Source organism: Salvia hispanica, chromosome 6 (genome assembly GCF_023119035.1).
Source record: "Salvia hispanica cultivar TCC Black 2014 chromosome 6, UniMelb_Shisp_WGS_1.0, whole genome shotgun sequence".
NCBI lineage: Eukaryota > Viridiplantae > Streptophyta > Magnoliopsida > Lamiales > Lamiaceae > Salvia > Salvia hispanica.
In genome coordinates this window covers 46545280-46563023 of record NC_062970.1, presented here as the reverse complement: position 1 = coordinate 46563023, position 17744 = coordinate 46545280, and the positions used below count along the sequence as shown (strand labels likewise).

Genomic DNA, 17744 nt, shown 5'->3' with positions numbered 1-17744 from the left:
TCGGCCTTGTTGACGACCCCTTGCCACTAATGCTTCATCTACAACTGCTTTGCCTTTCATTTTATCTGCCTTTCGCAATTCATGACTATACAAAGCAGAACATACAGTATCTAAAGATACTTTCTCTTTGTCGTGGAGTAATGTGGTCTCCAGATGTTCAAATTCACCAGGAAGAGATGACAACAACATCAATGTCAGATCCTCATCCTCAAATTTCACATCTAAATTTATAGGTCTGCTACTAACTGATTAAACAAAGTAATGTGTTCCTTTATTCAAAACGGAACAACCATTTCTTCATAAGGAGCTTATTCTGACCACTCTTCTTCAAAAAATTTGTCCTCCAGTGTCTTCCACAATCTATGTGCAAAAGTCTCATTCTTGACAGCATACTTGCATACTTCTGCTCCCTGGACAGACATGACCGAATTGTTCCACAAGCTAATCGATTTATGGTACTCCAATCTTTATCATCTATATCTTCTGGATTCTTTTCTTTAATGGAAATGTCAAGACCCCGCTGGAAAAGAGAGTCTATAACCTCCCCCTACCACATACCAAAATGGCCAGAACCGTCAAATATCTCCACCGTCAATTTTATATTTGACAGTGGAAACCTCGACCACGATGACGAAGAACTAGCCTTGACTTCTTGATCATTACACGCCATTACAGACTCAAAATAAAGTATTCAATATTACAAACAAACAGAACCAAGGACGAACCTTTGGTTCTGATACCACTTGTTGAGAAAACCGGATAATTTTCTTACAAATAGTGAAATGAACCGATTCAATAATTTCAGAGTTAACCCAATGAGGTCAACTCGATAAAATTACTTCCCAAATAAATTCTTAGGACAAGCTGGTGGGGACACGGTCCCTCTTAAATACCAGATTCAATTTATCAGTCGGTGTATTTATCACAATATAAAAACACCCAAAAGAACCGTACGAAACACTACTACCAAATCCACAAATAATATTGAATACAATATCACAACAGAAAAGGAAACCCAGAAGTAAATGCGAAACAAAATAAATAATAAGAAAGAACACACCCGAAACTTTGATAACAGAGTTCGACCAAATTGCCTACGTCTCCGAGCACACTCTGCAGAAGAGCCCGCTTATATTTAAATTGAGAAGGAATACAATATTTGAGGTGTATTACAAATGAGGGAGGAGTCCTTCTTTTATAGGCAGCCACTCCCCCCAGTGTTCCAATACCCATCGATGCGGGATAAATTTTTTTTGACAAAAAGTCAAAGTTCGTGGCAAACTTCAACACCTGCCTCCAGTAAGACCTGCATATATCAATATATATGCATGATAAGAACAGGAACAATTATTACATGAAGGAAACTTAATTGGAAGGCTAATGAGCAGTGAAATTTGGATTGATTTTTAGATTATTTGATATAGGTTTTTAATTAAATATATAGTAAAGATCAATTTTGGTCCTAAACATATTACCAAAATACGAATTTGATCCAAAAGATTCACTTTTTGAAAAATGGGTCCATAACAAATGAAAATATCGCCGAAGTAGTATTTTTATTATGGGCCTATTTTTCAAGAAGTGAATGTTTTGTACCAAATCCATATTTTGATTATATTTTTATGACTACAATTGACCTTTACTCTTAATCGAATCACCATTATCCATATTTAATGCTCTAGCTCCATTAAACAGTCTCTACCTCTTTATGAATCAATCCTTTAATTAAATGAATACTACATTGACATTCGTATTCTTACGTAAGTTGTATGTTTAAGGATAAATAATTGAATACTAAGTACTTTAAAACACACACTAGAATCCCTGGTTCGACATTGTTTTGCATTTAGGGAAAGAACCGATAATAATACCCCTGAATGGAACATATAATTATGCACAACTCGATACATGGAAATTAATGAGATACCAAAAATAAAGGATAAATTAAGAAAACAATCTTAGACAAAATCCTCAAGATACCTTGGGTGATGGCCCTCGGGGTGAAGATATGGCCAAGCCGGTGAGTTCAGTCTCTATCTCTCTGCCCGTCTATAACTTGCATCGTTCTAGTGTATTTTGTTTACGAAGATTGTAGACCAAGTTAGTATGTGCAAAAACACAAAGGGAAAATGAAAGAAGAAAAAAATACACTCAACTAACCAGATATATATCAACTTCAAATTATGGATGGATATCCTCCTCCAATATATTGGTGGTCAAACCTGAATTTCTGATCTTTGTTGCAATGTGTTTGGTTGTAACCATCTTAAACTTTTGCAGTTTAGACATCCTCCGAATACATGTTGGGAGGGTCTTCAGGTGTGGACAGTTATTGATTTCTAGTTCCATGACACTCGACATTGCATCATCATCAATTTGTATCTTTCTAAGATTCCACAATTCATTGATGCAAAGCACTTCGAGTACGGGAAATCCGCCTTGTTGGATCACCATTTCTTGACCAGTGTATGCATTTTGCAGTTTGAGGTTGAATAGCCAACTGAGCTTCTCTAATATTGGCATGGGGTCTTCATCCAGACAAGTATTTACCAATGTTATGCACGTAATCATTTGAGGTAGATTATCTGCACTTGGTAGCCTGCCTATACGCCCATCTAGTTTTAGTACAGTGAGTCCTATTATAACACCAATTTCATCCAAACACGGCATGCTTCTAAAACGAAACCCTCTTAAGACAAGATTATCAAAGTTCGGAACCATTGCAAGTGATGCAAAGAGCTGTCCTACATCCGAGTTTTCATCAACTTCTTCAACGCCCAACTTTTGGAATTTATGCATTGTCTTCAACCTCGAGACCTTATATGTCCAATCATATATCGAGATGTATGTTAGGGTCTCCAGATTCCGCATCGCATCTACTTTTAAAGGCTTCCGGCAAATCACATTAGACATATGGAGATTGCGAAGGTTGCCCATTTGCCATATAATATTCGACACCTCCACCATAAAGTTGAGAGCTATATCAAGAAACTCAAGCTTTTTCAGATCTGCCAACGAGTGTGGGATCTCTTGTATGTAATTGTTCCTCAATCCCAAGTATCTTAACTCAATCAATGCTCCGATTGTTTCGGATAAAGTCTTCACCCCAAAATCTTCCATGTCAAGTATTTTGAGTAATTCACAACTCTCCCAATAAGACAAGCTATTGTCTTCCAAGTAGCCACCACCTCCATGGAAGACAAGTGAAATAAGTTGTTTGCTATTTTCATTTGTGAAAGGATTAAACTTGTCTCTGCCATAATGGATAACACGATGACGGGCATTCTGAGAGGGCCTACTGTTTCCATTGCTCCTTAAGATCTCAAAGCCTATTTCCTCTTCTGCTTTTGTTCTTGATATCATGTGTAATAGAGGATTGAGGCGATACTTTCTTTTCCCAAAGTTGTGCTTCACGACTTCAAGAATCGATTCACCAGCCAAAACCCATGTAACTTTTTCAATATCAAATTGATTTGCAGCTAAACCCAATCTCTCTGGAACTCTTTCAATATCTAATCCATTTGCAGCCCAAATCTGTTCCATCTTTTCTTCTCTCATTATTGCATTTTCCTTAAAAAGGGACAAATGCAAAAACTGTGGCTTGATAAGTTCTTCCAATTGATGATACATGGGTTCCAATAACTTCAATGGTTCGCTCAAATCAATTGAATCAAAAAGTTTTTCCCATTCAATCCCCAAAAGTCTTTGTTTTGCTTTCTGCCTTGCAACATCTGTTATAGCCATTGGCAAACCCCAACATTTTTTCAGCATCTCTTTGCCCTTCTTCTCCAACTCCTTTGTGAATTTGTTCTCTTCACCTGTAAATTTATCAACTGTTTTCATAAACAATTGCCAGCTTTTATAAGAATCCAAAGCATTCATCTCATGAGTATAATTGACATTAGTTGTTCCAATCACAAAGCGCGATGTTAACAGCAACGTCAACCTGCTTTCATTAAGGCCTGCATATATTTATATATTTGGATGTTAAGAACGATTATTATAAAAAAGAAACTTGGAAGGCTAATGAACTGCGAAATTTGGATTATTTATTTGATTATTTAACATATTCATTTGGATAAATATAATTTATAGTCTAAATTTTCTGTTCAGATTGAGTTTAAAGCATCATTTTTTATCTACTTTTGTGTAGCCTTAATTTTGAGAAGATTTCCAATTATAGTCCGGTTTAAACTTTCTTCCTAAGATTAGCAAAACGGATGGAGATACATACCTCGAGATGGAAGAGCTTTCAAGATGGATTTCAATTCCATTTCTTTCAGAATATTGTCCAAAACTATGAAATATGACTTGTCTTGCAGGTGCTGGCGAAGCATACGTTGGAGACTTCGGTTGTCCATTTCTTCCAATGAAGGATCTTTTTCATATCCAGGCACAATTTGTTTTATTAGTTTCATAAGTATCTCTTTGTTACTCGTGCCACTTGAAATGCATACCCAGGCCTGACGCTGGAACTGGCTAGCGCCGGCCTTGTACACTTCTCTGGCAAGAGTTGTTTTCCCGATACCAATCATTCCCTTTATAGACAAAATCTGTAAGTTCTTAAATTTTTTTAAAATCACTTTTCCAAGCAAGTGCTTAACATTTTCCTCCAACCCCACAACAACTTCCTCTTCATCTTTTGCTTCTTCGTCTCCAATTTTTTTCTCATCACCTCCAAAGTTTGTCATGCGCATCTTTGTCATCTTGATCCTATTTAGGAGGTTCTGATAATTTCCACCTTGATAGTAACCATTAATGCCCACTTCCATTACATCTTTAGCCAACTCGACCAAGTCAGAAATGAAATATCGTAGCCTGCTCCGCTCTTCCATTTTCAAGTCTCTCAAGAAATCCAGCATCTTTTCCAGCTCATGAATTTTGTCATTTAGCATAAAACTGCAGCTGATATCTTTACTGGTAGCATGGAAACACTTAAGAGTTTGTATCATCCCTAAGATCTCAGCCTCCTCCATGTTTAAGCTTCTACAATAACTGCATTTAATAAGATCGTTGCAATGTATTAAACTAATTGCTCCCTCCTTTTTTAAATAAACGTTCTATTTAGCTTCTTTTTTCTTTCACCCTATTCGTCAAAATTTTACAATCATGTGAGGAAATTTAAAACAATATAAAAGGAACGAGAGATAATACCTTTTGTGAAATTCTCTTCTTTTGTTTGCTGGCGTCGAATTAATTTTCCGATTCAGTCACTCTCTTTTGCGAAATAGTATCTACGAGCAAGTGTGATATCTTCTAGAGTTGGCAGAGTTTATGAACTACACATTCATAAACTCGATATATTCAAATTTTGGCATGACAATTTACAATACTAAAGTTTTTCACAAAACTTAAAGATTCCACTTGTACCTGATAAAAACAATAAAGCAATTATATATAAAAAAGTTTAGGTTAGACAGTTAAACTAATAAAAGTTCACATCAGAAACTGTGGAATTAAAATATTAAAAACAATTATTTAATTAAAGTGGACATTGCTTCTAGTTGCAAGCAAACTAATTTCTTTATATGTATTTTATCATAATTAATTACTTGGGATTTGATTTGAGCATAAGAAACCCTTTGATCAACAGGGTAGAGATTCCTGCAAAATTGGATTTTAGGTCTATCTTAATAAAAGATGGTCATCTTAATAAAAGATGACCTAAAATAATCTAACTATGAAATCAAACCTGGATTTTATTAAATAACCTAAAACTGATTAATAATGATCTTCCATGTTTTTAGTTAATTATTGACTATCAGAACGCCTAATCTTAATGTCACGATTTGGACTATATGTCTGTATTTAGATGCATTTTTATTTTGATCATTTTCCTTGATCAACATTCTCAACATAATTAGTGATTCAAAGAGCTTGCATTTCCCACGGTACAGCAGTGCTCTGAGCAGTGTTGTGTTGGCAATTGAAACTAGAAAAATATATTACAACTATCCAACATCGGTGTACAAATAGAACTGAAATCACTATATAAGTCTTATGGGCCCCTCCTCCTATCACCAATTGCTTTTAGGATGGAACCCATAAATTTCTATCATAGTATCAGAGTGGGTCGCTGATTGTGGATCAAATTAAACGACCCAGCAGTATATCTCTGAGCCGAAACCGAAAAAATGATTGACCCAGCAGTATATTTGGACTTAAATTTTCTGCCAAGTGGTCCACCGATCGAAAAACAATTGGGTCAGTTGTCCAATCAATCAGAAAAAAGTCCAACCCCTCTAAGGTTCACCTTTAAGGGTTTGAAGGAGGGTGTTGGCAATTGAAACTAAAAATATATATTACAACTATCCCAAATCGATGTACAAAGAGAACTGAAATCACTATATAAGTCTCATGGGCCCCTCCTCCTATCGCCAATTGGTTTTATGATGAAACCCATGGATTTCTATCATGTTGTGGTATTTATTCTCAAAAAGTTTCAGTGAGAGAATATTTCAAATTATGAAAATAGTATTTCCTTTGACCTATCGTAGGTTAAGTAAAGTAGATACATGAGGAGGGAAGAATAGAATAAAATAAGTGAAAAAATAAAGTAGAAAAGAATACTTTGTCTTAATTATAGTAGAATGGAAACTATCAAATATTAATCATAACTGAAAAGTATATGAAAATGATCCAATTATTGTGGGACGACTAATAAAATGGAGACAAATCAACTATGGTAGGACGAGTGGAATATCAAATGTTAACCGTAATTGTAATATGAATACATAAGCCAAGGAAATTATGTCATTAGCAATGCTCAACTGTTTGATGAAAATCCCATTAAAAACTGGCATTTGGCACACACTGAGGCGCTTGAACTGTTCGAATAAATGCTACAATTGTTCAATGAGATGCGCGTATCAAACGGATATTTGCAAACAAACAATAATAAGGTGAAAATAGGAGACAAAATAGATCTAACAAGATCTAAATCAGGCGGATTCAATTAACAAATTTATGCAATTAAGATAATGTTCATTCAATCAGGCGAATGGCTGAACTAAACCTTCTAACAATTCTCTATTTAACAGAAATGATAATGCGTTGAATCTAATTTCTGAAGCGTACGATTGAAATTCAAACTTCTCGATTAAACAGAAAATCAACATAATTATTCAAAGGAAGAAAAGAAAATATACCTTTTTGTGAATCTTTTCTTATCTTTGCTGGTTTCGAATTGATTATCCGATTCAGTCACTCCCTTTCTTTCAATTTCTTTTAGTGCTGAAAGAGATTTTTGAAATACCAAGTCATAAGCTCAACTATTAGGAAGTCAATTAAATGGGAGTGAATTTTGCGAAAAATAGCTGGCTTAGACAATTATAATAATGAAACCATGTGAAAGGGGAAAAAATTAATAATAAAATAATGGGGGAAATAATGGGTAAAAATTAGCTGGCTTTAACGTAAATTTTGCTGCATTTCTCTCAATAAAATATTTTAAGAATCTCGAGACAATTAGTCTCTTCTAAGAGCATCATCAAAGCCGGATTTTTGCCGGGCGTCGGACCGCTGTCCCCGACGTCCGCCATTGTGCGAGGAAGAGGGGCGGACGGATGTCCCGTGCGGACACGGGAGGTATCTCGCGACGTCCGTCGCGACGGCGGCGGGACGTCCGATAATTCTATTTTTTTTTTCAAAATCTATATATACGGCTCATTGAACTCCGCACCACTTGTGTTAACAAGTTTCTCTCTCTCTACGTTTCTTTTATTATTTAATATAATGGCAAGTGGTAGTGGTAGTGGTGCGGGTAGTAGCGGTGCTAGCGATTGGCGGCAGATTGTTAGGGATGAGCTGCGTGCCGTTACGTCTAGGGAGTTAAATCGGGCATTACAAACGGCCATGCAGCAGCAGCAACAGCCGGCGGTACCTCGACCCATCCATTGTCGCACTTATATACCTCGTGACCGCATCGCAGCACACCATCGGTTGTACGCGGACTACTTTGCTCCACAGCCGCGGTTTGGAGACAACTTGTTCCGCCGACGTTTCAGGATGCGTCGTGAACTGTTTCTTCATATCGTTGGTGTTTTAGAGCGTCGATACTTATATTTCAGGATGAGAGAGGATGCGGTTGGTAGACCGGGCCACACGCACATTCAGAAGTGCACTGCAACGATCAGGCAGCTAGCTTACGGAGGTACGGCCGACATGTTCGACGAGTACCTCCACATCGGCGAGACGACTGCCCGCGAATGTATGGAGTTTTTTTATCAAGGCATTAGGGAGATATTCGGGGATACCTATCTTCGCAAGCCTACTCCCTAAGACTGCCAGGATCTGATGGCTATGCACGGAAGTCAGCACGGATTTCCGGGAATGTTGGGCAGCATAGACTGTATGCATTGGGAATGGAAGAACTGCTCTCCGCCTGGAAATGGTTGTTCACAACCGGTTACAAGAGAAAACATCCAATGATAGTCCTTGAGGCGTTAGCTGACTACCGGCTGTGGATTTGGCATGCATATTTTGGAGTAGCCGGTTCGAACAACGACATCAACGTCCTACAGTCGTCTCCCCTTTTCAAAGACCAAGAAGTCGGTGTTGGTCCGGCTTCAGTTTCGTCGCCAATGACAACCAGCACAACATGGGCTATTATTTGGCGGATGAGATCTATCCTATGTGGCCCGTGTTCGTGAAGACGATCAGATGCGCAAAAGAAGATAAGAAGAAATACTTTGCGGGTCGTCAGGAAGCAGCTGCGCAAGGATGTGGAGCGGGCATTTGGTGTGCTCCAAAGTCGATGGGCGATATTGAGGGGTCCATCACGGTTGTGGGATATGGAGACCATCACTGATGTCATGCACGCGTGTATTATCATGCACAACATGATTGTCGAAGTTGAAGGTCTAGCACTGACTGAGTGGCCCGATGATGATGGTGCAGGTCCAAGCCACGGTGTAGCTACCTCCAGTGCACGTATGGGGTACCCCAGGAAGGGCTCGACCGCGTCCGTGCGTTTGCCGACATGCGCCAACGACAAGCCCATATTCGACTCCAGAACGATATAATTGAAGAGCTATGGTTGCGTCGGGGTGGTCGTTGATATGTTCAGGCGTGTTAAGTGATGTAGTTCCTTTTTTTTGCCGTTTTTTTAATCTAATGAAATTAATTTGCACTTTCTTTAATTCCGTATGAATTACGAAATTTTAATTCCGTGAAAATTTTAATTTGGTGAATTTGTGAATTTTTTTTATTGCGGGAAGGCTATGGGATGTCCACCACTGTGCAGTGGGAAGTCCGTATGACGTGGCAAATGTGATGTCCTTATAATATGGCAGGAGGTATTTTTGGGATGTCCGTCGGAAAGGCTATGGGACATCCGTTAGCATTGAGGATGCTCTAATTGTAATTTTTCCGCTGTATTAGGTGTGGAAAAGCAAACATTTTCATTTTATGATAAGTTTGAAAAATACTTTTCGGTTTCAAAAGCTGAAATGAAACAATAATCAATGCAACTAGAATGATAAATCAAATTGGGCTGCTATTAACATTTAGGCCCAATCTCATTGGGCCTAAATTTATTATTTTCAAATTGGGCCTTAAAATCAGATTAGTGTATTGGGCTGCTATTAACATTTAGGCCCAATGAGATTGGGCCTAAATTTATTATTTTCAAAATTGGGCCTTAAACCAGTTTAGCGTATTGGGCTACTATTAACATTTATGATAGAATTTATAGTTTGAGGTTTAGCAGCCCCAACTCGAAGCCTACTAGCCTAATTGACACTCCTTTCTCAAGACTTTTCTATTTTAGGACATGAATTTAAATAGTGATGTTTATCAAATTAAATTATAAATAATAAAGTGTGGGAGAAAATATAATAGGAAAGCAAAAAAAATGCTTTAGTTAGGCTAAGACATTTTAAAAAGGAATATGGCTCACTTAAATTGAGACATAGATAAAGGGAGTACTATATGTGTGCTGGTAAACAAAACAAGTAGCATTAGTAGTAGATTAAACGAGAGTGATGCTAATGAATGGTAATCCTTCCATCCTATAAAAATAGGAAATTTAGAGACGACACGGGTTTTTATAGATTAATTCATCATTTCAAATCTCCCACATTAATAAATTAATTTAATATTTTTCATTAGCATATTTATTTGTTTAATCTAAAGTCTTCTCTTATAATAGTTTAGCTGGATTAGGTGCAACAACCGTCCTAATGTATGATCAACGATTGACTTTCCATTAAATTTGTGAACATTTTAATTCAATTTAATATTTATTGTAGGTAAAAAATATTTATAAATTTTAATATTTTTTATTATATATAATAAATATTTTATAAATTTAAATATTTTTTATTACATGTAAAAAAATATTTTATGAATTTTAATATTAGATTAAATATGTTAGTTTAATAAATTAGATTTATGATTGAGTTTAACTAAGTGAAATAATTTAATTAAGTTGAAACAATTCAAATAGGATTAAGAATCATCTAATTTGGATCGTTGACTTTTAGATAAGAGTGAGAAATGTGGTATAATAGCTGTAATGGCTAAATTCATAATCAATGTGATTTGTTAATTAACGAGCTGCAAAAGATAATCCTCCCCTGCCCTACTTTAGTCGAAATGTTTCTTCTGAGTGTGAAATTAAAAAAAAAAAAAAAAAAAAAAAAAAAAAAAAAAAAAAAACTTGTATTTAATATATTATATGAAAAAAAAAATTAAGAAAATAAAATATAAGAGACAAGACGGAGTAAAGGAAAATAAAAAATTAGAGTAATACATCGATTATGTGGATACCAAGCTGAAATGGTTATTTGTTAGAATTTACTTTTTTCAGTTTGAAATATTATGGTTGTTAGAGTTAGTCAGCCACAAGTTTATTTAATGTTTAGCTATGAACAAACATTTGTTTGATAACAAGGTACATTTTTCTAAATTTATAAGTATGCATTATATGATGCTGAATAAGGCATAAGAAATTGACAAATTATATTGTACTTTCTTAATTGACAAATTATATTTTAGAAAATTTTCTAAAACAGGCCTTTCACATTCAGAAACGAGTCAATTTTTCTGAACAGGCCTCCCACTCCCATAAACTGTAGCACTTCTCTCATGCACTAGCTTGGAACAACCAAACAATTGAGCAATTAAGGTACCCCAAGAAATACCAAACACCAAGAATTGGGGAAAACAAAGTGAAATTGGGAGTTAAAGGAGCCAATTGTAAAATGTAAAAGTGAATCGTGACTTTCATTGTTTATTTTAATTTGTCCTAAATTGGACTAAGGATTTAAATGGAGATTTGGGCCTAGGGATTTAATTGTTTTGGGCCAGTGTAAATGAGAGAAGTATAGCTAGAGTTTTATTTGGTTGGGCTAAATGAGGTGATTGAAAAATAATACTCCTTCCAGTCCCTTAAAATTCGTCAACATTTGACCCGACATAGGTTTTAAGAAATGTAATAGAAAATGAGTTGAAAAAGTTAGTGTTATATGGGTCTTTTTATATATTAGTTTTATAATAAAATGTGAATGTGAATGAGTTAGTGGGGTCTACTACCAAAAATGGTAAAAGTGAAAATTGACAAATTTTTAGGGATGAACGAAAATAAAAATAAGTGACAAATTTTCAGATACGGGGGAGTAACGTACTTCTCTCCGTTCACATGGCTTTATATGATTTTGTTATTATTTTTGTGTGCTAATCAATGAAGCATCCGACAAAGTTTAAGACTGTAAGTCTGTACAACCGAACGCATAGCTTATTGTATTACTCCAATTATTTTTTGTGTGCTAATTAACAAATGAAGCATCCGAGAAATTTCAAGATTGTAACAACCAAACACGTGGCAAGAAAGATTATAAATTCAGGCTTGATCCAATTTATTTAATCGAGCTACGTTTCTTCATTTATTCACAAATCATTTTGACCATACCAAGTCTACGAACTCTACTGCAAAGATAACGGGAAATAGAAGAAATAATTTTGAAAAGGTATTTTCTTTTCTTTGAATAGTTTCGTAATTCATATTTTGAATAGATTTTTGAATGCCTTTTCTTCAGACAATTATTCCATCCAGATTATGGGCAGAAAACTTTCCAACCGTTTCTAAATATTCAATGAATGTTTTCTGAAGATTCAAAAATTGTGCTGTCAAATTAAAGCTTACATAAAAATTGGGGGAAATGAGTTAAGAAGATATGCTAACTTCAATAGCATAGAAATCTTAACTAGCATACAGAAAAAAAGGTTAAAATCAGGAACTTGCTTTATTATTCTTAAGGACTTCATATTTTGTGCTAAAGTACTTTGTCAATTTGATTTAGGAAGGCATATATTCCCCTATTTTAGAGAAGAAACATAATATCTAGTACCTTAGTAAAATTTGACTATTACACTATCTTGTAAGTTGTGATTCATTTGATATTTGAGCTTTGTCCTTATACTTGCCTATCGGTTGATTCAAATTAATTTTTTAGAATTTGAATATACGAACATCCAATGATCCAAAGTGAATTTTAACTATATCCTTAAATTTTAGATCTGAATGTGGGCTTTTGTTTTTGACAATCTTACAATTTTGGTACCAGCAGTTTGCCCAGAAATTAAACATGTCGGTGGCCTTCATATCAAGAGTGATGAGTGAACTAGAGCGTTATCCAGATGAGGATCCAAGTATGGATACTGATGAAAAGATGGTTCGAAAAACGGTAATTGATGAGCTGAAATTGATGCAAGATTTACTGAGAGACAAGGAATCGGGAGGGACGAGAATCCTAGACTATTCGGTAGCTGACTCTGACGAGTGGACTCTACTTTCTACTAACCCCAAAACACATACAGCAATAGCCAATGCCCGAGATTGGCTGCTTAAGTTAAAAATAATTACGAAAAGGTATTTTCTTTTCTTTGAATAGTTTCATAATTCACATGATTATGTTGTTTTGGCATAGATATTTGAAAGCCTTCTTTTTATTAAAGGTAGAACACTTCCAACTTCTCTAAATCTTTAATGAATGTTTTTCGAAGATCCGAAAATTTGTGTTGTCCAACTAAAGCTTCTACGAAAAATCTAGGATGAAATGACTTTAAGAAGATTTACTAACTTTAATAGCATACAAATCTTAATGAGGATACATAAAAAGAGGTTAAAATCAGGAACTTGCTTTATAATATTTTCTTAAGGACTTTATATTTTGTATCTGGAGGATCGCAGTTAAAATGCCAACTAATTTCAATTCAGAAACTCAAATTTTGTGATGATACTCAAATTTACATGTAATATTGATAAAATTATGCCTTTGATAAAAGGTCCTGACTTCTAGATTCAGAATTAGTTAGCACCTGATTACATATATGTGAAATGCTTTGGTCAAATTTAATTTAGCAAGGCACATATAGCCTGGTTAAAAGAAGAAACTAGTATTACGTGTAGTACCTTATTTAGTAAAATTTGACTATTGCTCTATCTTCTAACTTGCCAATGCTTAATTATTTTGATATTTGAGCTTTTCTCCTTATACTTTCCTAGCAGTTGATTCAAATTCACTTTTTAAAATTTGATTATTCAAATATATACATATAATCCAATGATAAGAGATTAATCCAAACCATATCCTTGAATTTTAGAACTGAATATGGGCTTTGTTTTTTACAATTGCCTTTTTTATCTGATTTGGTTCCTTGTCGAACTCATAGTTTGATTTGAGGTTTAGAGTTCAAACTTCATTCACTACAAAAAAAATAAATAAAAATAAAAAACGCATATTAGTGACGGCAACAGAAATTTCAAGTACTAGTGACAAAAAGCGGCTGAAAATGTCAGTCACTAATTCGTGTCAGAATAGTCCGTCAATAATCTGAATCTACCATGGTTGCCGCCTTTGATTTCCGTCGCTGTAACTTTAGTGACGGAAATCCGTCACTAATTGTTTTTATTGACAGGCTTATTAATGACGGAGCTGTCAGTACTTAATCTGTCACTAAATATGTTAATTGCTTTTTCGCTGATTATGACTGAATTTTTCCGTCACTAAATTGGAGCTTTTTTTAGTGATTATTCACTGTTCCCAATAAAACTGAGCATATATATTTCTATAGGGTAGTTATAATATGCAAACTATATAGACATTTTTTATTTACATTATTTTTTTTATTAAATGTCACATATTTCCTCATTTATTGGGGATCGAAGGGAGTTAACATCAAATCTTGAAATCTGACAACTTTGGTACATGCAGTTGCCCAAGAAACATGTCAGAGGCCGTCATGATAGGGGTGATAATGGAACTAGAGCGTTATCCAGTTGTGAATCCAAGTATCGATACTGATGCTGAGATGATACTGAAAGAGGTGATTAATGAGCTGAGCATGATGCTGGATTTCTTGAGAGGCAAGGAATCGGGAGAGAGGAGCAGCCTACACTATTTGGTAGCTGACTTTGATGAGATGACTCAACTTTCAAAGAACCCCACAGCCCAAAGAGCAATAGCCTATGCACGAGATTGGCTGCTTTATATAGATGGGTACATGGCGGAGTTTGGGGTCGATGAGGAGCGTCGCTTGGACGACAATGCGACGCGGTATATTGGCTCTGAGATTTTCAATCACGAGCAGCAGCGGATCGACTATGAGGGCATGTGGACATGTCTAAACCTTATTAATGGAAAAAGTATGAAGGACGTGGTCGTGGATATGATGGTGAAGTGGATGGTGAGAGACGGGTTGATAGCGGAGATACCACCATGTTATTATTATACACGCAGCATCTTAGAATTTTCGTCGTGCGGATATCCCATAAACATGTGGGTGGCCATCATATTATGGGCGATCGAGCAACTGTACAGGTTTAAGGTGGCCAAAATATTATACAATGGAATCCCGGAAGAGATATTAGCAGAGCTAGAAATTATGGTGTGTGAATTGACCAAGGCGTATGCACTGGGTGAGGTGGAATTGGAGGAGTTGAGCAGGCTAAATTATTTACTACCTGACTATGCTGATATAGCTCAGTTATCAGCGAATCTCGCGATAAACATTGATGAGGACTTGGCCAAAAATAAAATGACACATGGTCTATATTGGCTGAGAAAGGTACGAAATCGAAGGCCGGAGTTTGTTGGTGGCGAGAGGGTGAACAGTCCACTAAGTGTAGGAGACGAAGGTGTCGTGGTGGGCTTTGAGAAAGACGTGCAGCTTATTAGTAGAGCAATCCTGAATGAGGAGAGCAGTGTTAAAGTGATTCTTATCAAAGGCATGGTTGGTTCGGGAAAGACAACTCTTGCCAGACAAGTGTACAACCACATGTCCGTCACTGGGAAATTCAATGGCCGCGCTGCATGGATAAGCATTTCTAGTGACACAAGTGCGAATGAGGTACTTGTGGAACTCATACACATGTTCGGAGATTCGCCATTGGAGGGAATGGACAACCATAGCCTCCTAGGAAAGCTTTACCGCCTCCTGCAAGGAATGCCATTTTTCATAGTTCTCGATAACCTGCCAAAACAAATGCCCATTCATTCCATCTTGAATGCTCTTCCCGAGGAAGGTATGTTTATCATTATTTCTTATCTTAGAATATACTCTCTCCGTCACAAGTAGTTGATGCATTTCTTTTCGGCACAAGATTTAAGAAAATGATATAGTAAAAGTTAAAGTAAGAGAAAAAATAAAGTATTGTATGAGAGAAGATAGACTTTTTTGCCAAAAATAAATGACTCTACTGCCTTAAGACAACCCAAAAAGGAATACGACTCAACTACCTTCGGACTGAGAGAATATTATTCTCCATTGTTAAACCTATTCACCTTTAATTTACAAGGCATGGAAATCTTTCAAACTAGGTCTAATTTAACAAGTTGATATGGAGTGAAGCTTGACGAATACAAAAAATAACGAGCACAAGCCAAAACAGAACAATAACTGGAATTTAATTTAAGTATAACAATCCTTCTGATAGGCTATAGTATGCCTATCGGGTTGAGAGCACGCGATTTGTACACAAAAAAAATGCAAAATAGTGACGGAATTCAATAGCTCAACAACTAGTGACAGAATTAGTGACTGAAAGGTGTCTGTCACTAATTAGTGACAGAGTTCTCCGTCACTAATGCGAAATAATCGCATATGATTTCAGTCACTATAGCTTTAGTGACGGAAATTCTGTCACTAAAACTTTTTACTGACAAATTTATTATTGACGGATATGCCAAAACTTGATCTGTCACTAATCTATGACAAGTTTATTATTGACGGATATATCAAACCTTGATCTGTCACTAATCTATTAAGTGAAAAAAATTCACTATTAGTGACAGAGATATCCGTCACAAATTGGCGATATTTTTTGTAGTGATAAGAAGCGAAACCCTAGTTTGTCGAAAATTATAATGATTGAGAAGAAAGTTTTTATGCTTTATTTCCCAATAAGTCGATCTAGGGGAATTCTATTATTTATATAATTTCTTTCTTCTTGATTTGACTTTACGAAGAATCACGAAGAAACCAAAGAAGATTTGACTATATAATTAAAATACTTGCAAACGAACAATCCAAAAATAAGAATAATAAATTTAACTCACTAATAGGTCACGATATTCTTGTATCGCGGGGGCGCGATTTCTTCCACGATGACCACAAGAATATAATGAGCACACGACGTATTGTAAACAAAGATCCGAATTAAAATCAAAGTAGAACAATCCTTTGAAGAAGCCTTAATAATCCTCAAATGAGGCATGTGGTTGAAACAACAAAACAAAGTTGTAATTTCTATATACCTCCCTTCATTAACCGGGGAAGTGTGTATAGCAGTTACAAGAAATTCCTACTCTTCTCTTATCGAAATCTCATAAGAGAAGAAAGCAATACAAAAAAACGGAAATGCCTTTCTTCTTTTCTGGGGTCGTGGAAAATTTGGGTTCAATTCCCATAGCCCCGATGTGGCGCAAAATACGAAGCCTTCGTCATCTCTACATGTCTGATGTGGTTTGCTCGGAGCCTTTGAAATTAGATATATGGAAGCTAATTTCTCTGGCCTTCGTCTCAATTTATGATTATGCATTTGAGAACTTGGGGTGGATGAGAAAGACTGGTTTGAATTTATTGGGCATTGAAGACATTGATGAAAATGCTAATGTAAGCAAGTTGGTTGCATCACTGAAGAAAGGGGACATAAATCATTGCTCTTGCCTTGCCTTGAGAGGGTTCCACTTCAGATGCATGCCATGTTTGGACGAGATCGGAAAGATATATATGCTGCCAACACTCAAGTTGAATCGACGTCTGGCTAGACTCCCTAAAACACAGGGTGGACTCTATCGGGTTAGTGACTTGGTGTTGGTAAATACGTGTCTTGATGAAGACCCCATGCCGTTACTAGAGGAGTTGCCCAAACTAAAGCGCCTCAAACTGCGGAATGCGTACACTGGTCAAGAAATGGTGATCAAGAACAACGGGTTTCCTAAGCTCTGCGTCCTTAACATCAATGAGTTGTGGAATCTGAGAAATATTCTAGTTGGAGAAGGTGTAATGCCGAAGCTCGAGCAACTAGAAATCAAGAATTGTCCACATCTAGAGACCCTCCCAAAGGAAATAGGGTCGATGAAGTGTTTGAGGAAGTTTAAAATGCTTACGACCAGACACATTGCAACGAAGATAAAAAATTCAGGCTTAATCTCCAAAATATTGGAGGTGGATATTGGTCCATTGTCAAGCATGGCTTGAGAGGTTGAAAAATGACGACTGGAATAAGTTTGACGAAATGT

General features: G+C 36.1%; 4 protein-coding genes and 1 long non-coding RNA gene across 6 annotated transcripts; 3 read left to right on the top strand and 2 right to left on the bottom strand.

The window, feature by feature from the left end:
- Window positions 1-1080: 1080 nt before the first annotated feature.
- LOC125192163 (probable disease resistance protein At1g58602) lies at window positions 1081-4485 on the bottom strand. Of its 2 annotated transcripts, none has more exons than XM_048089662.1 (4): window positions 4235-4485; window positions 2161-3962; window positions 1981-2066; window positions 1081-1306 (listed from the first exon to the last, which is right to left on the bottom strand). In XM_048089662.1, the coding sequence occupies exons 1-2, from the start codon at window positions 4416-4418 to the stop codon at window positions 2182-2184; spliced, it is 1965 nt and encodes a 654-aa protein (XP_047945619.1). In that variant the 5' UTR covers window positions 4419-4485; the 3' UTR covers window positions 1081-1306; window positions 1981-2066; window positions 2161-2181. The 2 variants fall into 2 exon arrangements, with proteins under 2 accessions (XP_047945619.1, XP_047945620.1); XM_048089663.1 differs by having other exon boundaries at window positions 2161-3818.
- Window positions 4486-4527: 42 nt separating this feature from the next.
- Window positions 4528-7277, bottom strand: LOC125192166. Its single transcript, XR_007171312.1, has 3 exons — window positions 7149-7277; window positions 5155-5370; window positions 4528-4995 (listed from the first exon to the last, which is right to left on the bottom strand). It is a non-coding gene; the product is annotated as an uncharacterized LOC125192166 (long non-coding RNA).
- A 457-nt stretch (window positions 7278-7734) lies between these two features.
- Window positions 7735-8280, top strand: LOC125195573. The gene has a single exon (XM_048093710.1). The coding sequence runs from the start codon at window positions 7735-7737 to the stop codon at window positions 8278-8280; it is 546 nt and encodes a 181-aa protein (XP_047949667.1).
- Window positions 8281-11915: 3635 nt separating this feature from the next.
- On the top strand, window positions 11916-15579 carry LOC125195572. The gene is made up of 3 exons (XM_048093709.1): window positions 11916-11969; window positions 12570-12871; window positions 14217-15579. The coding sequence occupies exons 2-3, from the start codon at window positions 12588-12590 to the stop codon at window positions 15577-15579; spliced, it is 1647 nt and encodes a 548-aa protein (XP_047949666.1). The 5' UTR covers window positions 11916-11969; window positions 12570-12587.
- A 1281-nt stretch (window positions 15580-16860) lies between these two features.
- On the top strand, window positions 16861-17703 carry LOC125195570 (probable disease resistance protein RF9). The gene has a single exon (XM_048093708.1). The coding sequence runs from the start codon at window positions 16861-16863 to the stop codon at window positions 17701-17703; it is 843 nt and encodes a 280-aa protein (XP_047949665.1).
- Window positions 17704-17744: the final 41 nt, after the last annotated feature.

Excerpts from the sequence above, each read along its gene's own strand:
- LOC125192163 (XM_048089662.1), bottom strand. The coding sequence starts at position 4,418 with ATGAAACTAATAAAACAAATTGTGCCTGGATATGAAAAAGATCCTTCA. Across the intron at positions 3,963-4,234 it reads GAAAGCTCTTCCATCTCGAG|GCCTTAATGAAAGCAGGTTG; the intron begins GTATGTATCTCC and ends AAATATATGCAG.
- LOC125195573 (XM_048093710.1), top strand. The coding sequence starts at position 7,735 with ATGGCAAGTGGTAGTGGTAGTGGTGCGGGTAGTAGCGGTGCTAGCGAT.
- LOC125195572 (XM_048093709.1), top strand. The coding sequence starts at position 12,588 with ATGTCGGTGGCCTTCATATCAAGAGTGATGAGTGAACTAGAGCGTTAT. Across the intron at positions 12,872-14,216 it reads TTAAAAATAATTACGAAAAG|TTGCCCAAGAAACATGTCAG; the intron begins GTATTTTCTTTT and ends TGGTACATGCAG.
- LOC125195570 (XM_048093708.1), top strand. The coding sequence starts at position 16,861 with ATGCCTTTCTTCTTTTCTGGGGTCGTGGAAAATTTGGGTTCAATTCCC.